The following is a 27,586-nucleotide window of genomic DNA, read 5'->3' as shown; positions in this document are numbered from 1 at the left end:
GCCTGAAAGAAGATTGTCCAACATGTGTTTTCTCCATAAGGCATCTCACAGCCTTCTTGCATTTACGAACACTAGACAGCACTCCAGCACTACACTTGGGAGTCATATTAAATAGCAAAATCACCAATAAAAGACACAAAAATACTTAAAAAGTGGCACTACCAGACTATGGAAAGGATGTTTTCTAGAATCTGAGAGCTGAAATAAGAGACAAAGCACCATTTTTTTTTTTTTTTTTTACTTCATCTGGGAACATGCAGATTGGCAAGTGAAATGTTTTGCCACCATTCACATGTGCGTGGATGAGCACAGAAGTGCCATGAATATTTATTTGGGGATTACAAATACATTTTAGTGAGAATTCAAATTTCTATAAACAGAATCTGTGGAAGATGAGAATTGACTGTATTTGCAAATCATATATCTGATAAAGGTGTCATATGAAATATACAAAGAACCCCTAAAACTGAAAAACAAAAGGTCACCCAATTACAACTTGGCAAAAGACTTGAACACACTTAACTTCTCCAAAGAAAATATACAAATGGTCAGTAAGCAGATAAAAGATGCAGAACAGCATAAGTCATTAGGGAAAGGCAAATCAAAACCATGAGATACCATTTCATACCTATTAGGATAGTTCCAATAACACCTTTTAAAACTGAAAACAAAAGGTGTTGGTGAAGGTACAGAGAAACTGGATAATAGCAAAATGGATACAGACACTGTGGAAAACATTTTATCACTGTGGAAAAGTTTGATGGTTCCTCAAAAAATTAGAAATAGAGTTACTGTTTGATTCAGCAATTCCACTTCTAGATATATATCAGAAAGAACTGAAAACAGAGACTCAAACAGATACTTAGATGCCCATGTTTACTGCAGCATTTTTCCAGCCAAAAGGTAAAAACAACCCAAGTGCCCATCACAGCAGAATAGGTAAGCAGAAGAATGGATAACAGAAGAATCAACAGAAGGATAAACAAAATGCACAAATGGGGTTGTTTAATCACTATGTCGTATACCTGAAACTACTGTAACACTGTGTGGCAACTACATTCAAACAAAACAAAAAACAAAAACAAAACACAGATACACTCTGTAATATTATTCAGCCATAGAAAGGGACAGGGGCACCTGGGTGGCTCAGTTGGTTAAGCATCCAACTCTTGATCTTGGCTCAGGTCTCGATCTCAGGGTTGTGAGTTCAAGCCCCACACTGGGCCCCACACTGAGCCCCATGCTGGGCATGAAGCCTACTTAAAAAAAAAAAAGAAAAAGAACAAAGTTCTGATATATAGTACAACATGAATGTATCCTGAAAACATGATAAATGTCAGGTATAAAAGGAAAAGTAGTGTGTGATTCTACTTACTTGAAATATCAAGAATAGGCAACTTCATAGAAACAGAAAGTAGATTAAATGTTACCAGGGCAGGAGGGGGAAGGGGAAATGCAGAGTTATTGCTTAATGGCTATGGAGTTTCTGTTTGGGATGATGAAAACGTTTGATAGTTGCCCAACATTGTGACCATATTTAATGCCATTGAATCATACACCTAAAAACAGATATAGTAGCAAATTTTGTTGTGTTTTACCACATTTTTTTAACTCAGTTAATAAAATGGAAAAAAAATCACTCAAAACTACTAATTGCTGCTAACTTTTATTCTGTATTCAAGGACATAATCAACTGGGAGAAGAGGAGTTTTGCTCTGTCAAATAAATATATTTAAAAGCTAGCAAACATCAGAGCAGAATGAAGTGCCAAGTTTATAAAAGAGACAGAGGGGGAAATTATTACTAGTTATTTATGGCTATACAAAGTGGACACATTGCAAGGGAAACATGATATAAATGTATTATTCAAAGGCTGATTTCCAATACTTGACATTTCAAATTTGAAAATACGAAAATTGTCAAACAAAACTCAGACCACATTAGCAATGGTTTAAAAAAGGGAGCAATTTAATCATTATAATACAGAGTGCTTTAAGAAGTTTTTAAATGTGTAAAAGAAAGAACAGTTTAGTGCATTAAATTGTTACAGTCTTTACATTGCTTCTTCTTAAAAAAGTTAACAGTAGTATGAAAAAGCCGCCCACCAAGCCAGCTGTCTGAGTGAAGAAGTCAGCTAAATTGCAGCATTTTGGAATTACTAATAAAGCTATAGTTAAAAAATAAAAAGTTTATAAAAATGAAAGCAGCATGCATATTCAAGGCTTTTTCATAACATTTCATTAGCTGACAAACATTTAGGTAAAAACAAGAGCTTAATATTATTCATTAAATTAGACAAAAGAAACTGGCCGAGCCCACTACATCCGGTCATTCAGAAAAACATTTTAAAATCCAGAGCTAATTAAACTGAACATTTTCTCTATGAAGAAAGCACATTTTGAAAAACAATCCTATAGTCACAAAAAAAGGGTCCTTCTCAACATGAATGAACAGCACCGGACTTTACAAAGTTTATAAGTTAGTATGAACTTTCAGTCTCCTGATATGGCAAGAGTTAACAGTTAACACTCCCATGATTCATAAGTCAAAAGCTAACCTTTAACTCATTATGATCAGTTCAGAATTTTTTTCCTCTCTTCACTGAAATTGCTACATAAAGTAGAATTTCCCTGAAAGACAATTCTCGAAAATTCTGATCTGATAACTGTACAAACATTTCTGATTTCTATATGATTGTAAGAAAACACTAAGTATATATTTACTATATGGTTCTTCTTCACATTTTTGGTAAAATATTTATTTCAGAGTTTCACCCTATCCAAATTCTTATGCCATTTTCATTTCCTTCTTCAGTATTGATTATCTTTAATTTAATACAAAGCAAATTCGGCCTCTAATGAAAAAAATGAACAGAGTATTACAGAGTAATAGTGGTATCCATGAATGTGTTCAATTAAAGATCCAATCATTAAGGGCCACTGTTATCACAAAATTTTATGTTTCAACATGTGTCAATAGGCTGTTTTTTTGTCACTTACATTGAAATTGTACAAGCCCATGCACAAATTTAAATCTTAGTGCAGGGCCTGATAAATAAGACATAGAAATAAATCAGGTTCTTCTTTTTCCTGTTTCTAACAATTTTTACTCTGTAAAATGTTTGGTCACTCAAAGCTATAAGCTTAATCACATATCAAAGAATATAGGCAATAAGGCCCATCTCACTAGACATACAGTATTAAGCTGGACAAAATATGAGGACAAGTTCTAGTGGTCATTAAACCCCCTAAGAAAGTCTAAGAATCAGAACATCTCCATCGTATCAGAATAAAAATGTACTATATTAAAATTCGAATTTTTACAAGTTGTTTAATTAGTGTTCTATTTACATTGCAGAACTTCCGCCAAATGCAGTAGTTTAACTTTGGCACAACATTAAGTTCCATTTCTTTTGGGTATTGGATCCTATTTTTTGAGAATGTGTATGCCCCAAAATGTTTTCAGTGTCATCAAAGATTGGGCCCATTCACAGTAAATCAGACATCTTGCGTTGAAGAATTGATTCTCCTCCAACATTTTAGGCAGCTATAAAAGAAAACATAATAAAATACTAAAATTTTAAAGAAAACCATATTTTTAATGTTTACCACTTTCAAAACAAAATTTATACAAATTAGCCACGAAAATACATCCTCTGTATTTGCTTATTAACACTGAAATCACTTGCTATATACATCTTACATAAAGCACTAGGGTTTGTGTGCAAGTCCTACGTATACGTTCTGCATATAGACATTTTCACCTATATGTAATAATTTATAAAAACAATTATTCATAGGAAGTATCTATTTCACTGTCAGTTTTTGTAATAAACAGACTGAAATCTAAAGGCTTTTGTATTTTATATACAAGTCTGGCTTGTGCAAAAGAGATATATGTATTTCACTTTTTGCAATAACTATTTTGGAAAAGTTTTGGTTACCTATTTTTGGCAAACTGAACCATATTTAAGTGAAGAAATAACCATTAAGAGGGAACTTACGGTGAATCCTTTTATAAGATGAAATATTTTGTTCAGCCGACAGTAAGTTGCTAATTAATGTATTTTATAATTTCAGACTTTTGAATATTTTAAAAGGCATGGCTGAATACATGAAGGTGTATGTCTAACATATATGATACAATGTTTTAAAAACTGTGGCTTTATATGATTTTTTTTGTTCATAGTATCCGTAAGAGTATCAGTATAGAACATGAGAATTATCCACACAAACTTAAAGTCAAAAACTGTACCAAAAAGTTCCCGTTATTTTTAGGCTGCAGCTCCCTGCAGAATCACTGATGAGGTTACTACAACCACAGGGACAATTCACTACAGCAACACATTTGTTGATTTAATCTTGGCCGAGTGAGAATTCTTGTGTTTAGCAATAAAAAAAAAAAAAAAATGCTTGTTAAAAATATTTTATGCATCTGGGTCAGGAGAAAGCCTGTCCTGAAAATTTCTGACATTAGGAAACAGAGGGCTGTACTTTAGGATAAAGCTGCACAAAACTTTAACTTCCTGTGACTTTCGTTATGCTCCATACCTGCAGTGAGATTTACTCTAAAATAGGTGTATTTTTAGTTTCATCTGTTTTTCTCCTTGAAAAAAAGTGTTAATGAAAAGAAAGTCTGGAAAGGGCATGGAAAGCCTGGAAAACTGCTAGACAATAAGAGAAATGCCTGGTACATATTAAGCTCTCTATAAATAATTGTTTAGCAAAATAAATAAAACCAGTGAGGAAGACATGGAGGAGTTAAGGAAATACTGTGTCGAATAACAGAGCATAAATTAGAAGATAGATAGGGATGCAAACAGCTACGGAAGTAAGTAAATATGCACATATGATCACGAGGATCTATGTTTCGTTTCCTTCTTTACTGTTCGAGAACACCTCAGTAGTTTTGATAATTAAATGCTTTTGGACTACTGATAGATGTAGACAAACATTTCATGAGAAGTGCGTTATTCTCAATAGAGTATAGTTTTATTCTAGAACACTCTAAAACAGAGAGTAGAGAAGAATGGAACTATGCTATTAAATTCCAAAAGTATTAAGAACTGAAGTCCTAACTTTAAATAAGGTATCTGATTTGCAGCTACAGTGAAATTTTAATTAATTCAATCTATGAAAGAATTAAAATGTAAGGAACATGCCAAACCTTTCAGATTTAAAGCATATTTACTTGCACTTTTATAGCAAGAGATACATTTTTAACCAAATACAGTGTTTCTGCTGGTAGCAGGTTTGTTTTCTATCAAAGAATGAAAAGACACTTTAGGCAACTGAGTTAATTTAATATCAAATTTGTTATTTACCTTTTGATCTCTAAGACAGAAATAATTTATATCACAGTTTTCAAAAACAGATGCCATCTAAGCAAATATGAATTTACACAGAGCCTAAAACAGACCTTTGGCTTTCAACAAAAATCACTGAATAATTTTAACACATAAAGCATTTTAAACTCTAGTTAAAAACCTAATAGTTTGGGACGCCTGGGTGGCTCAGTTGGTTAAGCAGCTGCCTTCGGCTCAGGTCATGATCCCAGCGTCCTGGGATCGAGTCCCACATCGGGCTCCTTGCTCATCAGGGAGCCTGCTTCTCCCTCTGCCTCTGCCTGCCATTCTGCCTGCCTGTGCTTGCTCTCTCTCCCTCTCTCTCTCTGACAAATAATTAAATAAAGTCTTAAAAAAAAAAAAAACCTAATAGTTTGGGGGCAATACAATGAATTAAAAAAGATACCCATTTTTCAGCTAGTTTCCTAAAACTGAGCAATCCTCGCCCCTGTGGTAAGTCTGTCCTTCGGTAACTTTTCCCCTTCTTTTTAGTTTTCATTTTTGAATTCTTTCCTTAAATAGGCAAAAAATGAAGCTTTAGTGAAGGAGGGTTGGAAGCAATACATTTTAGTTACCTTTAGTATCCATGAATTCCGCCCCCCCCCCATCAGTCTCCCTTCTATGAGAATGGGTAACCTTCCCTTAAAACAAAGTGAAAAAACATTTTATTTTAAAAAACTAAATAATTAAAGCAGAATTAAATTCTACATAATAAATGTAATAGTTGTAATAGTCAGACCACACATAATAATCATGTCTCGTGGTCACAGTCAAGGTCCCTAGTCTTCTTATTAGCTAAAAGAAAAAAACCATTTTAGAAAAACTGTCAAAAGTGAAGGGGTCAGATACCAGATGACTATTCTAAATGTATGTGGTTGATGAATATACACGCAGATTAAAAACTTACATTTCAGTCATCTGATTTAGAAAGCTTCCGTTTCACATGTCGTGGGGGTTCCCAAGTATCACTATCATCTGTCTCTTCTTCGTCCTCTTCCTGATCATCAATAACTTCATCTTCCTCCTCATTTTCCTCAAATAATTCTATCCCTAACTCTGATCTCCTCTGTCTTTCTGCAAACCACTCTCTGACCTGCTCATAACCCATATGTGATTTGTTCACAAGTTCGTCAAGGTCTTGCTCATTAAGAAATTTGTGCTTCAGGTAATAATCCTTAAGTATTGCAGTTCCAGTTTTAAATTTTATGAGTGATGGCCCCCTGTCCCAGTTGTTCGTTCTCTTGCTTCCTCTTGGCCGCCCACGTGGTCTTCCTCTTCCCCTTCCTTTGGGTCTCCCTCTCCCCCTTTTCCGAAGTGAGGACAAACCATTCATACTACTCGAATTGGCGCTTTGATAATAGTAGTACCATTTTAGATTTCCATTTTTCCAAGCATAACGAGTGTCGCCAAACCAACTGACGATGTCTGTTCTAGCAAGCCCGCTTTCTTCAGCCAACTTGTCATACTCTTCCGGTGATGGCCACTGTGTTCGGACAAAAGCACTCTTCAGCATGTGTAACTGCTCGGGTGTTTTTTTACAGATCTTGCCTGTGCTCCCTGGCTTAGGTGCACCAGAGTCATCTCTGGGAGAAGTTTCTCCAGCTTCTTCTTTGGAACTACCTGCATTATTTTCGTCTATTTCTACCTTCTCTTCCTTTAAAGCTTTTGATTTCTTCTTTTCTGTAAACCAAGCATCAATTTCCCTTCTGGTAAGTTTGGTTTGCGCTCTTAACCTATTTAATTCTTCATCGGTGAGTACGGAACTGTTGAGAAAACTCGCCTGAAGGGCACGAAGCTGCTCTGTGGTCTTCTCTTTAAACTTCTGGGGAGTGAAGTCAGGAAAAGGATTCCAGGATTGTTTCGGCTGTGAAGTAACCACAGTGGGGGACTCCGTGGTTTCATCGCTGGAGTCTATAAGAATAGTGGTGGAGGAGTCGTTGTTGAGATGTAAGCACTGATTACTCTTTGAATTTCTCTGGTTGTACCTTGTGTCACTAAACCATTTTTTAATCTCTCCTTTAGTCAGGCCTGTGATTTTCATAAGTCTGATGATTTCTGAATCGTGGGGAAACTGGTTTTTAAGGTAGCTGACTTTTAATTCAGCCAGTTGCTCTTTAGTCTTTTTGGCCCGAATGCCAAAGGAATCAGGGTTTGCCGCTGCGGTTTCATGTTTGATGAGCGGAGAGGGTGGGATGGCTGCTGTGGCTGGCTTTGTCTCTGCATTCGGCTGAGCAGCAGGCGCCTGACTTTTTTGTACATTTGTTTGACTTGGAACCCCTGCCACGGTCAAGGCTATAGGTGCTGTTACAGGCAAGGTGTTCGCTCCAGCTACTTGTGTAAGGACCAGACCTGGCTGACCAACTATTTGGCATGTCTGTAAAATGGATGGTAAACCATTACTCCCCGTGGAAATGTGTGTAGGAATAACAGTTATGGTCTGAGGTACAGTGTGTACTGTTCCATTGAATTGTTTTCTTCTGGCCTCCTCTACCTCCTCGGGAGTCCAGCTGACACCATGTTTTAGGCGTTGGGCTGAAAACCAGATCTTGATCTGTTCCTCTGTGTATTTTGCTTGAGCGGAAAGAACAGTAATTTCTGACATTGTTGGGTAAGGGAATTTGTTGTAGGTGTTGAGCAAAAGGGGGTTGTTATCCAATGCAGCATTGTAGGTGGGAATGCTATTAACAGGGATTAAGACTTTGGGAATCAAACTGGAATTCTGCTGAGCTGATACAGCAGTTATCACCTGAGCTAACCCAGGGAGAACTGCTGCGGGGGTCACCAGCGTGCTGGTAGTATTCGGATGTATTCTGTTTACAATGGAAGTACTTGTATTAGATTCAGAAGCCGAAGAACTTGGGTTTTCCACAGTTTCTTCACGGTCTGGTTTGATTTCATTCTCTTTGTCTTCGGGAACGTCCTCAGCTGAGTTGTGGTGAACTGTAATCCGTTTGTTCTCCACTTTATTTTTCATCATTTTCATGATCGGAGTTTTACTGATAGATATTCCTGAAGACGCAACTTCTGCAGGTTCAGCTTGCTCTGAATTCTCCTCTTTAACAAAACTACCATCAAAAGTCAGATCATTTATTGTCTGCTCAAAGATTGTCTGGTTATTTCGTTTCACCATAGTCAACTTAAAATTCTCTTCTCCTGGGTGATGTTTCAGATTATGCTCAGAAAGTGCATCATACCTTTTGGTAAGAAAATTGCATTCAACACAGACATAGGATGAATTTAGCACGACGTTGGGATGTTCTGAATCCACATGGAAAGTAAACATATTTAGATCTGGGGTTTGAAAAGTACAATATTTACATTCATAGCCACCTTCAACTTTTTTATTTTGCTGATTGTCGGAGTCCACAGATTCATGAACTTCATCACTTGAGACGCTCTCTGCTCTGGTGTTTTCTACCGGTGTCAGTACAGGAGGGCCTTCATCCAAGTCTGATATCAACTCGAGGTCTGGATCCTGTTCACTGGCAAGGACCATGCAGGGGGTTGTGGATTTTCGCCTGCTTGCCATTCTGATGTTATGAGGAAGATCTCAGCGGTGATTAAAAAGCATTGAGGCTTAAAACTGTTCAGTATTCTTCATTTGAAAACAATGGCTTTTGGTTCTTCAAGTCCATTTTTGTGTTCAACAAGTTTCATTAGCAGCTTTTTCATGGTGCAGTCAAGTAAAGAGCTTATTCTTGGCAGGTAAGATACTGTTGAACTGCTGAAATGTTTGAAGCCCAACTCCAAACACCTATATTAAAATAAAATTAAAAATGTTTTTAACGCATGATTTTGATCTTGTAAACAAACTGCAGTTATATTTCACTTACCTGAAGTTGTTGGACAGCTCAGTTATAAAGATCTAGAATAAGACCAGAACCAGGAAAAAAGTCCTCTAGGAGCAAAATACGTATCTCCAAACCAAATCACTGAAGGTCACGTACTATACTCACAGTCAGCCCCCAGGCCTGCTTACTTGGATTTTCAGCCAGCCCTGTATTGACAGGGAAGTGGGAGAAGGGTCGGCTTTGGCAAGCACACTATTATCATTGTGAAACGATAATGTGATAACAAGGGAGGAAATGTAAAACTATAAAAGGCAGTCACAGGTACTCAGAGACTATGGCCATTAAGTGTATATGCCCTCTTCCTCCTGCTGGTCTGTTTTATCATTCCAGTAGCATAGCCAAGTACGACAGGAGCAGCAAAGACGGATATGAATGATCGAAGTTTTAGAAACATTATTCTTAAATCATTTTTCATGGTGTTATCAGGATTTATAAGACATATCTGATCCTAAGAGTCTCCTGACTTAAAGTTTCCCCAGTACTGGAAGAATGAAGCCCAAACTCCTCGAGCCATAAGCAGTTCTTTTCATACCTGCCCTCAACCTCAACTTCCTGACATCTTTCTCCTGACTCTTATTTCTTATGCTTTGGGCACAGCAGACCCAGTTGTTGTTCCAGGAGCACACAACGGGGCTGTTCCCTGTGCTAGGAGCCTTGTTTGGGCATGCGCTATGATGATCTTTGTTTGCCCTATAGATCACCTCCTCCCTTTAACTTGGATCCGACCTCCTCCTCCTCAGTTCATCTTTTATTCTAGTACTTACCGTATTGTGCCAGAGGAGTATTACATTTCTGTCCCACAGCCTATCCATACTCCTGGTCTCCTTACTATAGGTGAATCTCATTCTTCCAAGGACCTTTGTATCTTCAGTCTAATGCTCTTTTAGCTCAACTATCCTGGCTGACTTCTCATTCATTTCTGTATCCTCTCTGCATACAAAAAGCCTAGAATAAGGGACTCACTAAATATTTATTAACTTGAACTAGAATGAATAGGAAAACAGTCCTATGAAACTCAACATGCCCTGCCAAATTATGGAAAGAGCCCAAATGTCCACCAGCTGATGAATGGATAAAGAAGATGTGGTATATATATATAATGGAATATTACTCAGCTGTCAAAGAGAATGAAATCTTGCCATCTGCAGCAATGTGGATGGAGCTAGAGCTATTATGCTAAGCGAAATAAGTCAGTCAGAGAAAGACAAATACCATACGATTTCACTCATATATGGAATTTAAGAAACAAAACAGATGAACACAGGGGATGGGGGGGCAAAGAGAGGGAAGCAAACCATAAGAACTCTTTTTTTTACTTTTTAAGATGTTATCTATTTATTTGACAGAGATCACAAGTAGGCAGAGAAAGAAGGGGTAAGCAGGCTCCCAAGCCCAATGCAGGGCTCGATCCCAGGACCCTGGGACTGTGACCTGAGCCAAAGGCAGAGGCTTTAACCCACTGGGCCACCCAGGTGCCCCCAAAACATAAGAACTCTTAACAATACTGAAGGTTGGTGGAAGGAGGTGTGGGGCACATGGGCTGGAATGGGTGATGGGGATTAAGGAGGGCACTTGTTGTGATGAGCACTGGGTGTTATATTTAAGTGATGAATCACTACATTCTACCCCTGAAACTAATATTACCATATACATTAACTATTTACATAAAAAAATTGAAATAAAGAAAAGAAACTCAATAAGCCCTGAGAGCATCACAATAGAGAACCATAGCTGAAATTCACAAGAATGACTGTGACTTATCAAGAAAAAGTGAATTATGCTCATATACACACATTTTAATAATTTTGCACCCAAATACTTATGCTACACCAATGAAAGGTATTGTGCTTCTGAAGTCTAAACCAAAGGAAAATGAATTAAATGAGTTAAGTGATTTATTCTCTATCACAAATTAGAACTATTTTCATTTATTTGTATAATCCTTGTCCTAGCTGAACTGAGGAGAAAAAGTTTACTTCAAATATTATAAAGCAAAACCCGGTCTGTATGAGATGTACTGACTTTAGGAAAAGGACAAACATTTTTAGGAAACAGAACTGTCCAAAGAGAGAGTGCCCTGTCTTTGAAAGGGGCAAGATCCTCTTCACTGGGATTATTTAAATATATACTATATATCCATTTGATGGATCCAAGTGACAGATGGGAAATTGGCCTAAATGTCCCCCACTCCCTGATTTCCCATATTATAAAGCAAAACGCATCAGATTAGTAATAAGAATATCCAATTTTCAAAGAATCCCTGTTCTCGAAGGTGATTTTCCACCCCCCTCACCCTGGAAAAAGCCTTTGATTTCTAAGGGGATATGAAGAAATCACTGATATTTAAAACTGATATTTAAAACTAAGGGGATATGAAGAAATCACTGATATTTAAAACTATTTCTTAACTGAGTATTTTACACAAAGCTAATGCCATCTCTCCCATTCAATTCAGTAGGATTTTAACTATTTCATTCAAGTGCTAGTGCAGCTGTTTGATCATTTCTTTGTCATTAGAAACAGGGAATTCCTCAAATAGCTTGAAGTAAGGAAGAGTAACAAATGAGCAGCACCCACATTTTTGGCAGTGAAGGAGAATTGTTGAAAGGCAGGGGAGTAAGCTATTTTATAACTGTTATTCTCCTAGAATCTCAGATTATATTTAATTGGGAGTATACTATAGTTAGAAATCAAAGGTAGAAGGTTTTTCTTTTTTTTCCTGAAACTACCTTTCCTTAGTGATGGTTTTCAAAACTTTTTGTTGTAAGCAGCAGAGCCCCTTCTTCAAACAAAATTCTATGAGAAGCCTTGGGGCAAAACAGATAAAAGAATAGCTGTCTGGCTGGAGAAGGAGAGAGGCTAAACTACTTCCTGATCCCATCCCATGGATCCTACAAACCCTACTTCTACCTTTGAAGGGTTCTGAGATGTGTCTGAAAGCCTGTGCCTTAAAAATTACTTTCAAGACAATGTACCAATGTCACCAAAAATCCTTCTCAGTTTATCACTACTGAGACATGAAATTTGAAAACTAACCTAAACTGAATTTAATGTGTCCTTCAGGTTGTTTCACTGTAGAAGGCAGGGCTTGGACACCTAGGGGTAGAACAGAGTAGCCAGGACTAATAAGAGATACAGAAGAAAAACTTGAGGAGCTAAGATCCCTTTATTATTTTGGCTCTCTAGGTCTTATGTTAAACTGCTTACTTTTCATTTTGTCTTGCTTAAAAATAGGAATTTGCTAAATTATTATTTTTATTTCTCTTCCTTATAGCTTACTAGCTCAGAAAGGTCAGTTCATAAGAACTTACGCAGATATAAACAAATTTTAAAAGCTTAAATATTTTTTGCTAAAGTCATAAAAAATTACAAAATATTCATAGGTTATTTTACAATCTAATGATGTTATGCACCATGGTGTGTTCTCCTTTGGAAGCACTGGTTTTGGCAATATAAACTTAAAACAAGCTACTTAAATGAAACTTTTAAAAAATAAGTCTTCAATAATGCAAAAGACTCAAATCTGATTATCTTGGTATTAAACACAGCCTCAAGCTCAGGTGACTGCTACACTCAAATACACAAAAAACACTCTGTCCACTTTACTCCTGATACTGTTTACATTTACCTAACAAAACCAGAGTCACTGTACTGTCTAACATATTTCTAAAGGGAGACTGAGAATTCCCAAAAGAACCTCAAGGTTTGGGCCAGTGGCTCAGTTCTACTATAATGTATATAGTTCAAAAACAGACCAAAGCACAAATAAAAGCATCTTCAGGGTCCTGATTATACAAATTCATGATCTGGGGGGAAGCAGGGAACTCAGGACAAATACCCCGTTTTTCTGGCAGAAGAAACCAAGGCCCAGAGGAACACATTCACAGAGGCACTGTGATATAGGATCAAACCACAGTTTCTGGAGTCTCCTCTGTCACTCAGTGGTCCAGTGACTGTAAAAGTTACTCAGTATTGACCTCAATTTTCTCACCTATAAAACTGGCATTCTTCAATTCAATAAATTCACACAACTATTTGTTGACTGTCGACCATGGGCCAGGCACTGTGTTAGGCACTACCGTAAGGCTATGACTGCAACAGATTGCCTCAGGTCTGTCAGGTACTGGCAGTTGAACAAGAAAAACAGGCAGTAAACAATCACTTAAAATAGCTGTGATCAATGCTATGAGAGGAAGCATCAGGAACTCTACGAGCACACTGCAGGAGGTTTCTAGAAAGGAAGCAGAACCAGTTGCCCTGGAGAAAATAAGAAGGGTGCTATCCACCTCAGAGGCTGATCAAATAAAAATGCTTCACACACTGTGATACACAGGAGATGCCTAATTAGTGTTATTTTCTAGTCTCTGAAAAATTCTTTTGGGAGATGAAGAAATACCACTTATCTAGTATTATTGTCTCTCTCTCTTTCTCTCAACTTAATCAGCTGATAAGGCACACAAATTGAATGAAAAAGCAGAAAGGGTAAAAAGAATAAGAATGTCTTTGGTGTAGGTCCAATTTATCTCCTTTTATCATTAAAGTGCAATGGGGCTGAGATAGGAAAATTGCCATACAGAAATCGCTATTAGCTGACAGCATCTCATCCTCTACTTGAAGGTCAACTAAAAACAGAGCTCAAAATCAAAAGCTCAAAATTTGGGGAACCTGGCACTACTTACCTGTACAAAGGGGGTAGAGTTCAGTTGCACAACTGACTAGTTAATTAGCTAGGTGGTTTTGCAATTAAAACACAAAGTGAAGACGGCCAATAAGATAAAAAGTTATGGGGGCGCTTGGGTGGCTCAGCCTGTTAAGTGTCTGCCTTTGGCTTGGGTCATGATCCCAGAGTCCTGGGATCAAGCCTCACATCAGGCTCCTTGCTCAGCAGGGAGCCTGTTTCTCCCCTGCCTGATGCTCCCCCTGCTTGTGCTTGCTCTGTGTCTCTCTAGCTCACTCTATGTCAAATAAGGTCTTTTAAAAAAAAAAAAAGATTAAAAAATTATGCTCTAAATGCATCCAGCACTGTAAATATAATTATATTTGAAAGCTATTTCAGTTAACTTTTCGGTAGAAAAATGGAAACAAAACAAAACAAAACAATCCGACCTGATCAACTAACTGTTATATGATCATTAAAAAATGGTAATCAAGAGTAATTAAAGAATATGGAAAAAAATAGCTTCTCAGCCTTTTGGCTAAGATCAAGTGTAGGAATATGAAAAAAATATTTATTCATTTACTGTTAAATTTAAAAAATCAGAACATGGGGCGCCTGGGTGGCTCAGTGGGTTAGGCCACTGCCTTCGGCTCGGGTCGTGATCTCAGGGTCCTGGGATCGAGCCCCGCATCGGGCTCTCTGCTCTGCGGGGAGCCTGCTTCCTCCTCTCTCTCTGCCTGACTCTCTGCCTGCTTGTGATCTCTGTCTGTCAAATAAATAAATTTAAAAAAAATTAAAAAAAAAAATCAGAACAAAATTTACATATTAATTACAAAATAACTATGGGAAAATATGTAGGCATATGGGAAAAAACTAGATGAGAATATAAAGAAATGAAATTTTCACATGAGATTATGGGTGAAATTTTTAAGAGTGCTATTTACAAATTTTCTTTAATATTATTATAATATTGCTTTATTATAAAATACAACAAGCAATTTCAAGGCCTTAAAATTGCAAATAGACTAGAATATTCTTTTTTTTTTTTTAAGATTTTATTTATTTATTTGACAGAGAGAGAGACCACAAGTAGGCAGAGAGGCAGACAGAGAGAGAGAGGAGGAAGCAGGCTCCCCGCAGAACAGAGAGCCCGATTCGGGGCTGGATCCCAGGACCCTGGGATCACGACCTGACCCGAAGGCAGAGGCTTTAACCCACTGAGCCACCCAGGCACCCCTAGACTAGAATATTCTGATGGTCATTTGGAGCTGGAAACAATATTTACTTTCTATTTTTAAGGCAAAAACATGTGCTACATAAAGGTTTTTTTCAGGGGAAGCAGAAATCCCTGAGTATGTAAAACATTCAAGTGTATTCCACACATTTTTGGGAGCTGCTCCATGGTCTGAGAAGTCAAACTAGTTCTATGAACCCTCAAGAGTACTCAGAATCTGCAGTGTACGGATCTAGGTCAGGCCAATTTCCATAGTTCTCTCTGCATCTTGGCTCTTCTCCTGAGGGTAGGATACCCCTTAAACAATTCATGATTCTTAATTCATCAAAATAATTACAACAAAGTTTCCCTACAGAAAAGCATTTCATGAAAGCAAAATTCGTTTTATCACAATATAAAAATTGGGGACAATTCTAACAGCAGTTCTTACGTGAAAGAATGTCTACTTAGCTCTCTACTATAGATCCCCAGTGCCCAACACATGGCCTATCAAGGCCTCATTAATACTTGCAGGAAAAAGAAACCCTTTAAAATTGTGTATTATAATATTTTACTTCATTAAACACTTATTTATAGAGGAGTTATAAAGAACAACTGTGTTTACTTTATAGTGGATTACTTCCAATGGTAAAATCCTTACTAATAAAATTACCTTAGTCATTAGAATATTAAAACATCTTTATTTATAGAACTTTCTATTTATTAAAATATAGCAATGAATATGCAACAAATATTTACCAACATTTATAATTCTGTTGTAACAAATCAGCTTTATATATGAGTAGTATATGCTTAAATTTGTGGATTGTTTAAGAATGAAACAAGGGAGATAAATTCATTCACAGAATTAGTCCTGCAGTGAAATTCAGGAGAAAATTGTTCCTGTAAAAACAGCAAATGCAAATCTCAACTTAGAATCATTATTTTTCTGTTCCTGGAGAAAACTATACTCTAATGGTGTTCTACATTTTTAAAGAGATTAAAAAATAAGTTCTCAATGTAATACACTATAATAGTACATTGTTTCAAATTCTATACTTAGGGCTACAAAAAGTCTAAAATTTTTTATAGTTAAGTAGAGCTATAACTATACTGAATTTCTATGCCTCTGTTTCTTTGGCTGTCTTATACTTCAAATTAAATGCTTAACAGACAACAATTTGCCTCGTTAGCCACAAAAGCATATTATATTGGTAAGACTTTATGTGAATAAAAACAACTTTCATACCATTCTTAGTCAACTATGAACACATAAAATAACTATAATTTTTAAGGATTATGTTAGTTTTGAGACGGTACCAGCTAAAAACTGTTCTCAGGGTAGCTAAAACATAAACTGAGAATCCTTTGGCATATGTATTCATACCTATACTGAGAATTCTTAGAACTCTGTATCCTATATAGTTTCACTTCTTATTCTCTGAGTCAGAGTTCTGTTTAACCTGAAAATAACTTATTTTAATATGTTTGTATTCAAACTAAAAGTTACAAATCCACCAAAATTACAGAATGCATGAAATAATAATAGAAATAAAGAATAACAGGGTCAAATTAAAATAAAGAATATTCACCATGTTAAAGAAAAAAGTGTCTAAGTAGACGCTTTCTTTAATTAAAAAAGGCCATTTTCAGGCCATTTTCAAAGCCAAAATGTAAAAATACTTAGAAACAATGGTCAAGTTCCTTAGAAAATTAAATGAGAAATGTGACAACCTAAATTTGTACCCACAGCGAATGTTTTTAAGAATTATGGTAGCCTAGAATCATTACCTAAGAGATAAATCTCAAGAAAACTGACAAAATGATCTCAAGACAATCAAAATTTGAGTATGAAGGTGTATATAGACAGGAGTAAATGTGATAAAAATGAAAGCATCGAAGAAACTGTGGCCAAAAATCATCTAATTTCAGAAGATCCTTTTGCTAATGCTAAACTAAACTTTAAGGGTGTAGAAATTCTATCCTCTACCTGTTTTTTTCCACCTGAGAAAGCCAACCTTAATACTGCTAAAGATTAAGAGAAGAATCCAAGTCAGACAGATTTCTCCTGATAAGCACTGATCCTAGATTTGAGGAGTGAAATGTCTTTTTGAAGTGTCTCTACAACACTAACATCCTGTTTTTCTGCCTTCTGCTGGCATGTAAGTACGTATGTAAATCCTGAGAGTGATACATAAATAAGTACTATAATGAAATCTCCTATCTTTGTTATTAAAGTTTGTAGTATTACCCCAAAGTAATTTTTTGCTGGAAATAGTTTTCCCCTACTTTTCTCAAGGAGGTATGTTAAATCTTGTGTAAGACAGTCTTACACGAGAACACTATGCTTGATTACAAGTGAGATTATCATTAAGAGGCTGAAAAATCATTTATCTGTTTGTTACCTTCCCTACTTATAAAATAACTGTTATATGTTTCACTCAAGATATAATCATTCAATTACTAAAAAATACTTTGAAAGATAATTATGCCAGCTTGTAAGGACTCTAATAATTTTTTAAAAAATGAAAGTTGAACCACCACATTAATAGCTATGGAATCCAGGGCTCCTTGGTAGCTCAGTCCATTAAGCGTCCAGCTGTTGGTTTCGGCTCAGGTCATGATCTCGGAGTGGTGGGATCAAGCCCCGGTTTGGGCTCCACACTCAGCGGGGAGTCTGCTTGAAGATTCTTTCCCTTTGCACCCACCCCCTGCCACTTGTGTGTGCACATGCATGAGAGAGAGTTCTTTCTCTCTCTCTCAAAAATACAAAAATAAACCTTTTTAAAAAAAATCTTTCCTTTGGGACGCCTGGGTGGCTCAGTGGGTTAAGCTGCTGCCTTAGGCTCAGGTCATGATCCCAGCGTCCTGGGATCGAGTCCCACATCGGGCTCCTTGCTCAGCAGGGAGCCTGCTTCTCCCTCTGCCTCTGCCTGCCACTCTATCTGCTTGTGCTCACTCTCGCGCTCTCTCTCTCTCTCTCTCTGACAAATAAATAAATAAAATCTTTAAAAAAAAAAAAAATCTTTCCTAGTATGTTCTGGAATTAACTAAAATAAAATAACAACTGGACCAGGGATGCCTGGGTGGCTCAGTCGGTTAAGCGTCTGCCTTTGGCTCGAGTCATGATCTCAGGGTCCTGGGATCAATTCCCACATTGGGCTCCTTGCTCCCCGGGAAGTCTGCTTCTCCCTCTGTCTGTTCTGCCTGCTCTGCCTGCTGCTCCCGATGCTTGTGCTCTCTCCCTCTCTCTCTGACAACCAGATAAATAAAAAGAAATAAAATAAAATAACAATTGGACTAAAGTGTGACTATTTCAACACTACAGCATGTGATCTAATGCTTCTTATAAAAGCCAAGTTATGTCAGTTAACTAAAATATAAAATCATATGCTTAACCTAAAACAAAGTACTTAATCATCAATATCCTAATTTTTAGAATTATAATTAACTATTATTAGTAGACTATATATTGGAAATATATTTTCAGAAATTGTTCTTTTAAGTCTTGAAGAATTTTTCTGGATACAGGTGAAAAAAAAAAAGTAAAATTTCTAGATCAATTACCCCACAAAAGTTCTCTGCCTTCATGACCTTCATTTGTCTTATTTACCACTGTTACCACACCACCAGTACAGTGCCTGACACACAGAGTATTTCAGCACATATTAATTGAAAAATCAATTATTAATATATCCACAGATTTATCATGAATTGTGATGCTGCTTCCTTTGTCATTAAAGCAGACAATACTCCTATATTTTAAAGTTTAAAAGTATATTTCTTAACAAAGCATCAAGACTAAGTGCTGCTTTTTAAAGGAAAGCTTTTAAGACGTTAGCCAAATATAGTATCATGGGATCTAAAGTGAGCATATTCAGAATCTGAGTTTCACCATATCCTATGAAACACATACTTGCCATAGCTTCTTCAGCATTCTGTTCTTTGACATGGAGGGTGTCCCTTCAAATTAGGTCTTTAGCTCAGGCCATCATTACCAACAGGTCTGAAGTACCTATCTGCCATATCCTACAAAAAAAAAAAAAAAAAAAAAATCACTTGAATACACTTGAATATCCTGGATATAATTCAGTCTTAGAACTTTAAAGTTTATGCCTTAGCTTTTTAAAAGGAAAGTAGTTTTGAAAAAAAAAATGTAATTTCCTCATAAAATTATAAAAGAATCATTTAAATGCCAGACTCAATATTAATAAAAAACACAAAATTTAAAACTCTCAAAAATTCTATTTATAGTATATAAAACAACCAAACCCTATTTTCACTATTGTATTATTTTCAGTAAAAATTATCAAAATGTGAATATATGCAGACTCTAGTATAAAAGTTGAGATAAAGAAATTGGGAATTGTAAATATTAAGTACACAAAAGTTATGAAAGACAACTTAGTTAAACTAAGAGGTGGGAGGAAATATATGTTCCGTATGTTTATACATAAACTCACTGATATTTGTATCCTGGTTTACAATGCATTAATTGGAATGGAGTAGATTATTAATGCTGGCAACAAGCCAATACAACTTAAAGAAACTGGTGGTACTCTACCCCAAAACATGTGGTATCTAATAGAATGACTTGTGTTTATTTCATTTTTGCAAGAAGGCTACTACCAAATGGCATTTCAATTGGTGTGTTGAGAAGCAGAGATTGTACAAACAAACGAAAATCATTCTCCAAAAATTGAGATACAAGTCCAAAAATGTGGCGTATTATTCAGAGTACTTAAACCAATCAGGAAAATTTAATGAAAACTATGATTGCTTCTCTTAGTAAATAACAGTAAATAGTGCATTTGAAGGGTTGAAGCATTTTAGCTGTTGTTCTTTAAACACTGAAACTGTAGACAAAATGAATAAATATTAAGGAAGATGATTTCTTCCAAATACCTTATCCTGTGATTCTGCCTGTTATTATACACACGCTCATGAAGAGGCTCTTAAGAAATAATGTAAATACCCCAAGCCTTTAGTAAAATACTTCTAGGTTAAGTTAAAGCTTGGGCTGAATGGCTACAGTATTTTCATGAAAAGGAAAAGAGCGTTTTCCCAGTAGGCTCCGTGGAGCATCCTGTGATCTGCAGCCTGGGATTCTACAGTTTCATTTCCTGGTATCTCCTTGTTTGGAAACTCCTTTGCTATCCATCTACAGGATGTGGACTAGAAGAGAAGATAAAAAACAGCTGCTAAGGAGGGGAAGTTATTTTCCAAAATGAATTATTAATACTATAGGAAATTGGTAACCTATTTGAATCCATTCTTGAATCACACTGTAATTGCAAGATGTTTTATGGAACGAGAGTCTCTTGAGAAGAGCAGCTGAGACAAGTAAGGGCACAAGGCAACTAGAGGAGCAACAAATGAGCTCCTTGATACTTCTGGATGGAAAGCATACTTGCCTGATGTTATTTCAGCTCTGGATACTGGCATTATTTTAAAATACTTCTCTCTAACTGAAAGTATCTTTTTAAATTTTAAGATTAGAATGAACTTCAAAAATTAAAGAATTCATCTCAGCTATATACATTGCATAATAAAACAGATGAGTTGTTTTGGCAGAAGATGGACTGTAAATAAAGATGAAGAGCTTGGGTTTGGGAACCAGACCGCAGGGATTCAAATCTCAGATCTGTCACTTACTAGCTCTGTGGTCTTTGACAAGCGACTTGCCCTGTCTATGTCATCGCCCCCTCATCTAAAATGGGGCTCTACTATGATGTGTTTAAACTAACTCAATGTAAAGTGTCTGGAATATTTTCTGGCACTAGTAAGCCCACAGTTAGATTTCCCTGACTTTTATTTAAGGTATTTAAGTTATACAATGAAGGAAGTCTTCACATAAACTTTGTACAAAAAAAATTTTAAAGCTCTGGGCAACAATCAATCAATTTTATTTTCCATTTCATACCTTTGAATATATTAAGAAATGCTAGAACAAGTTGGCTTCAACAGGTAGACATTAATCAATCATAATTTATACCCCCACCCCAATATACACATACTTCCTCTGACCTTAGCTTCAAGGAGAATCATTAATGTACAACACATTTGAAAAGGTGTTTCATAGTATTAATGACGTTCTGACATAAATCATCTTCTTGTAGTCATGAAGAGAAATTGTTCTCTTCTCACCATGCCCTCACTTTCAAATACAGTCCATGCCCAGCAAAGTTTTCTTTCTTTTTTTCTTTTTTTTTAAAGATTTTATTCATTTATTTGACAGAGAGAGACAGTGAGAGAGGGAACACAAGCAGGGAGATTGGGAGAGGGAGAAACAGCCTCCCCGCTAAGCAGGGAGCCTGATGTGGGGCTCACGTCTTGAGCCACAGGCAGACCTTGAGCCACAGGCAGACACTTAACTGACTGAGCCACCCAGGGCCCATACCCAGCAAAGTTTTAAACAAGCTTCTTTTTGACAATATTTGAAGGTAAAAAGGAACAGACTTAGCATAGAAGAAAAACACAGTTATGAAAGAAGTACTTAGAAATATCAAAATCTGGGGCGCCTGGGTGGCTCAGTGGGTTAAGCCTCTGTCTTTGGCTCTGATCATGATCTCGGGGTCCTGGGATCGAACCCCACATAGGGCTCTCTGTTCAGTGGAGAGCCTCCTCCTACCTCTCTCTCTGCCTGCCTCTCTGCCTACTTGTGATCTCTCTCTCTCTGTCAAATAAATAAATAAAATCTTAAAACAAAATCAAAATCTTTCTATCTCCTTTCATTCCTCATAATAACCAAAAAAAGAGAAAGAAAGACCTTCAGGAAGGGGGAAAAAAGAGTCAGAAATTCTATGGGAAATATGAAATCACTAAAATTTAACAAAAACAAAATTCTTTTATTTAAAATAATATGCATATGTCAACTAATTTTTTATTTTTTCAGATAGGCTTTGAGAACACTATTTTTTAAAAATCGAAATCTAAAAACTGAAAACAAAATCCTGCATAAAAATTTTGATACATTGGGTGCCTGGGGTGGCTCAGTTGGTTGAACGAGACATACTCTTGGTCTAGGCTCAGATCTTGATCTCAGAGTTGTGACTTTAAGCCCTGTGTTGGGCTCCACACTTAAGAAAGTCTTCTTTAAAAAAAAAAAAAAAAAAAGGTTAAAAAATACTGACTGTCTTGAATAAATGTCATTCTTAACCTGCTCATAAAAACTCCTTTTCCGAAGTCTATCATCATATTTTTATTTAGATCAAAGGTATAAAAGACCATCTTACTACCTCTTGAGTACATCATAGAATACTGATTGTATAAACTGCAAAGATTAAATGTCCTTTAAGGTCAAAACCTGGCAACTATAGAAACATTTACATAAATATTTACTGTAAAAATTAACTCTATGGAATACAGATCTCCAACATGTAAACTCAAATGTATATCCTGATCAGTAATCTAAATCAGCAGCTTCAGCCATTCAAATTTGGTTACTCACAACCACAAATATATCAGAGCAACAAGGATATAATAATATAAGATCAGTAATATTATGGAAACATTGGCTATTATTCAAAGGATAGCATCACGGTTTATCCCCCCTTCAATTAAATGTAATTTAAATTACTTTTGAGATTACATAGGATGATTTAGAAGGATTTTAAGTTAGAAGAAATTTAGAAGTAAAAGTATGTGTTACACTGGCTACAGTACAATAGATATTTCCAAACACCTCCCTAAATTAATGAATATGATATTAGATTAAAACCTAGGTTAGGGAGGGGTGCCTGGGTGGCTCAGTGGGTTGAGGCCTCTGCCTTTGGCTCAGGTCATGATCCCAGGACCCTGGGATCGAGCCCCACATCGGGCCCTCTGCTCAGCAGGGAGCCTGTTTCCTCCTCTCCTTCTACCTGCCTCTCCCCCTACTTGTGATCTCTGCCTGTCAAATAAATAAATAAAATCTTAAAAAAAAAAAACAAAAAAAACCTAGGTTAGGCACTGGAGTTTTAACACTGCTAATATTTAAATAAGTAGAGTCTCTTGAGCCCAAATCCACGATGATGCAATGTACATAAAAAGGTTATTTGCTAAGCTAAATTTATAATCATTTTAGTAATTTTAATAGTATTTCCATTTAAATATAAAGCCATGATTTACAGCAAATTAAGTTCCAAATAACCCATTTCTGTGCCCAATTAACATTATAAGAAAGAAAATATAAATGCATGATAACATCACCTTTCAGCCTTAATGTAAAATATAATACAAAAAAGAGAAAATCTCCAACATGAACCACCTCACCTATGCTATTAAGTTCATTAATAAAATAACTGTAAAACTTTATTCACATTTAATGAAAAAAAAAAAAACCCTCACAAGTATCACGAGAAGTGAAATAATTGCGACATCATTCACGAACTGTACTCCCAATCCAGTGAAATACTAAGCTCGCTATAAGCGAAAGACATTTACTATTAATGAGTACAAGCACAGCACAAGCACATTTATGTTTTCAGCCTGAGCATATTTTCAAACCATCTGGCATCAGTGCCACTCTGGTTCATCCAGCCTGATCTGTTCAGAATTGAATACAGAACTAGAGCTACATGCACTTTGGGGAAACCAAAGAATAGCTCATATGTATAATAATACTCCAAATGCGCGGCCCTCAACTAGTTTATACTTGAAATGTGTTTGAGAAGACATTTCCATGAAAGACATGAGAGCTCTTTTTAAAAATACTAGAATGGTTCAAGAAATCTGTATGAATCATAGCTGTCATCAGGTACCCAAGTCTTACTTTCTTTTTTTTTTCTCATTGTAATCCTGATCATTAAATGAGCATTTGAAGAGGTACTTCTACAAAAAGATTCACTAAGGGAAATGCTATCATTTCTATATTGAAACAACCCAAGAATTTACATTTTATTTTGCATGAAGATTAGTCAGCTTTGCCCTAAAATGCTTAGATTAAGGAGAGACGGATTAAGAGGAAAAAATATTCATGAGGGCCCTTTTCATCTTGTTAGTATTACTGGCTTTGGCAGCGCCCACATTTCTTTAGCTTGAAATCAGGAGTCAGAATTGCTACTTAAGAAATTTTTAAAAATCTATATCCTTGTTAAAACCAGTTCCCGTTCATCCTCACTAATGGAATAAAAACAAACGACTTTGTTTTTGTATAATTTTTCAGAAACGAAGATAATTCATGTAACACCATAAAGCACAAGTTAAAGCTTTCAGACAAAGACTGAGATACAATGACCAATACCAACGACTCTAAAGGTGCGCTTAGGTAGGGGGTACACACATACACTGCAAACCCACAAACAGACACTCTTCTTGGAGGGCAAGCTGCTGCTTCCTCCCTGGGAACCCTGTATCTCCCAGTCCTGTCATTCCTCTCCTTTTCTGTTATCCTCTTAATATCCAAGGCAATTGCTTTTTCAAGTTACGTGGAATCCCAACCTAGTCCCATCACAAATTATCAGCTTTTTCTTTCCTTTTTTTTTTCTTTCTTTCCATGTCCCCTCCAGAAAGATTAGCTCCTTCTCATGCTTTTCCTATGGGGAGTGATGACAGAGGAGCGCTGTGGAATTCCCACTCTGCCCCATCTCTCCCCTGGATTCCTTCTCGATCCCCCTCTTTCTCCGCTTCCTACTTCCCCTGCCCTGAGTCTCTCATTGAATCCCGGCCAGAGCTTGCTGCTCCGTTAATCTAAACTAAGGATATCAAGCGGAACCTTTTCTTTCTCTGGGGTTTTGCTCTTTCTTTACAGTTACCTACAGAGGGGAGAGGTGGAGGCAGATGCAGGAAACAAAGAATTTCAAGTTCCTTTACCTAGAACTTTGGTGTAAATCCACAGGGAAAGGGCATCCGCCAGGGCGCTTCCTCGCTGCCGGGAGAGCCCGCTCCCTGGGCCGTCACACCTCCTTCCCAGCCCTCCATCCCCGCCACGAGCAGGACAGTGCTCCCGTTAGGCCCCACGGCCCGGAGGAGTCCGCGGTCGGCCTCCCTTGTCTCCCTTCTGGAAGGGACGGACAACGTTTCCATTCTCCTTAATTAACTTCTAAGTCCCAGTCTTCCTCAAAACGCAATACAGTTCTTAAGGACTCAATTCGGAGTCTTGCCCCGAAGTGGGGGAACGGCCTGGCCCCGAAGTGGGTGCTTAGCCTTCTCTGCAGTGGGGTACAGCCCCCCCCCCCCGCGAAGGTTTCCCGGGGCTCCAACCCCAATGCCAATGCGTTCAGCTCTAGCAGGAGGATGTCTCCTTCCCGTCCGGGAGGCAGTCCCCACGAGGCCACGCGCCCCCTCAGGGCAGGCCTTCCGACCTCCTCCAGGACCCTCAGCATCGCTGGGCTCCTCCGTCCCTGCGGCGCCCCCCCCAACCCCCGGAGGCCCCGTCTTCACTCCCCTCAACAGTCCCAAGTTGCTCAGTGCTCTTCCTAAAGACGGGGGCTGAGATTTTTCCCTCACGGAGTCCACCCCCAGCTCTTTCCACCGCCGCAGACACCCCGAAAGAGCGAAGGAGCCTCAGGGGCCCTCCCTCGGTGGCGACTCCCCGGGTGCAGCCAGGCCGGGTCCCTCCCCCTCGGACGCCCCGCGCCGCGGCCGCCTCGCCACCCCGCCGCCGCCGGCGCGCTAAGTCCCCGGGGTCTTTGCCCTGGGGCCGCCCTCCTCCGGCCGGCCCGCGAGCCACTAGCCTGGCCCGGCCAGCGCTCCGCTCGCGGGCTCAGCGCTGCCGGTTCCCCCGCGCAGTCCCCCGGCGTCCCGGCCCACTCGTCCCGGAGCCGGCTCGCGCCGCTACCTGCAGGGGCCGCCGCGCCTCTCAGCGCCCCGCCGCCGCCATCTTGCATTTCAAACCGGCTGCACTTTTCAGGGAGTCAACTCTGACCTGTGAACCCTACACCCGGAACCGCTCGGCGGGCCGGCACACGGCCTCAGCAGCTCGGCGGGGCCCGCGGAGCGTGGAGGGTCGGGGGTGGGGGTGCGAGGCGAGGCGCGCTCCCCAGCGGCCGACCGGGGCGGGGAGGGAGGGAAGGAGCCGGCCGAGGCGGGGCCCTCCCGCGCGCGCGCCGTCCGCGCGCCCCCACCCCACTCCGCGCCAGGCTCTCCACTCCCGGACCCCGCTGCTCCCTTGGGGTTCGACCCGGGCCTCTACCCTCTGGATTGGCCCGCGACGAGGTAGGGAGCCGCCCCGCCCCTCTGTCAACAGAAGCCCCGCCCCGGCCCGCGATAGCCCCGCCCTCTATCAGCAGAAGCCCCGCCTTCCCCAGGTCTGGAAGCGGCCCCGCCCGTTGCGGGAGGTAGCTCCCAGAGCAGGCTCTTCTATACTCGGATCAATCCCCGCCTTCTGTCATTTGTGGCCCTGCCCTCTGGGCGCTCCGCCTTGCTAATGTCACCACGGGATCGCAAGAAACGCCCCTTGTCATCCTAAGCCCCATCTCTTGGTGGCAGTCCACCCGAGCCCCGCCCCTTCCTCCGAATCCCCGCCCACTGTCAAAAAAAGCCCCGCCTCTCCGAGACCGGTCTGGATTCAAGCCCGAAGCCCCACCTTCTGTCAACCGCCGCTCCGCCTCTTCTCGCCTTCGGGTCTCTACTCCAACCCAAACCGCAGCTCCACCCGCTAACCCCGAAAGTTCAGTTCAGCCTCACTAAGAGCTGCCGTTGAAGATGGAGCCACCCTTTGCTCCCCGAAAGCCCTCCTTTCCCTCCTTGCGAGCCACTCTGCTCAAGGGCTTTCTTTTCAAGCCATGGTCTTCAAATTTGGACAGCTTCCATGGGAACTAGTCCCGCAGAGGGGGCCCGCCAAGGACCCAGGCTTTGGGGAAAACAGAACGGCGTCACCGCCCCTCCTCACCCTCCCCTCACTTTCAAAATTATGAAACTTGCAAACCAAAGCGCAGAGAAACGTCTCTGCACAGATCCTCCAAGCTACTCTGCACAGATTCATGGGCCTGGACGCTGGACCCTCTGTGCTTTGACAGCAATGCTCCCCTAAGCCACGTTAACCCTAAAACGTGCTGTTGCTTAAAGTGAAAGCCTGATTGTTGAAATCCATGTACACCAGCTTCTTTATTTGTATGTTTCACTTTAGAATCCTAGAACTTGGGGAAGCAGAAGCAAGCTAAGCTTAACGATCCTATAAAGAGAGGTATTCAACCCTACTATACTAAACATCCCTTATTTACAACACGAATGTAACACCACCACTTTACTCTCCTGGAATTAAATTCACAGATGGTGTAAACTACGCAAATAAGTTAAATAAACCAGTGTAACGTTATAAAGGTGGGAAAAGGGAAAGTCGTTTATTCTAAAATACTAATATCAATAAGAATAATAAAATACGTTTTTCACTATGTAACTACTCTGGCCCCAATATGAGAACTACAGAACAAAAACTGCCCCCACCAAATTTCAGGACGCCCCCTAGGGGGCAGTACTGTGCCCACTGAGACACTGCTTAGGACTTTTTCTGAGGAAATGCTTCACATACAGAAATGGATTCTTTTGTTCATGCATTTAACAGCCAGGTTTTGAGCACCACCGTTCGCCAGGCACTTTGG

The 27,586-nt window shown here is 38.9% G+C and overlaps 1 protein-coding gene across 3 annotated transcripts; it reads right to left on the bottom strand.

Annotated features, from left to right (window-relative positions):
* Positions 1 to 1,945: 1,945 nt before the first annotated feature.
* On the bottom strand, positions 1,946 to 25,963 carry LOC111146770 (zinc fingers and homeoboxes 1). 3 transcript variants are annotated; one of them, XM_022502451.1, is made up of 4 exons: positions 25,912 to 25,963; positions 18,982 to 19,094; positions 6,252 to 9,098; positions 1,946 to 3,546 (listed from the first exon to the last, which is right to left on the bottom strand). In XM_022502451.1, exon 3 carries the CDS (start codon positions 8,871 to 8,873, stop codon positions 6,255 to 6,257), a length of 2,619 nt encoding a protein of 872 aa, XP_022358159.1. In that variant the 5' UTR covers positions 8,874 to 9,098; positions 18,982 to 19,094; positions 25,912 to 25,963; the 3' UTR covers positions 1,946 to 3,546; positions 6,252 to 6,254. The 3 variants fall into 3 exon arrangements, with proteins under 3 accessions (XP_022358159.1, XP_022358158.1, XP_022358160.1); XM_022502450.1 differs by having other exon boundaries at positions 25,825 to 25,951; XM_022502452.1 differs by lacking the exon at positions 25,912 to 25,963 and adding an exon at positions 24,858 to 24,910.
* Positions 25,964 to 27,586: the final 1,623 nt, after the last annotated feature.

Source organism: Enhydra lutris, unplaced genomic scaffold (genome assembly GCF_002288905.1).
Source record: "Enhydra lutris kenyoni isolate GAN:26980312 unplaced genomic scaffold, ASM228890v2 scaffoldscaffold14, whole genome shotgun sequence".
NCBI lineage: Eukaryota > Metazoa > Chordata > Mammalia > Carnivora > Mustelidae > Enhydra > Enhydra lutris.
Note: the sequence above shows the minus strand (reverse complement) of the source record. Positions and strands in the feature narration are given on the sequence as shown.

Bases quoted from the DNA above. Each gene is read 5' to 3' on its own strand.
- LOC111146770 (XM_022502451.1), bottom strand. From the start codon at position 8,873: ATGGCAAGCAGGCGAAAATCCACAACCCCCTGCATGGTCCTTGCCAGT.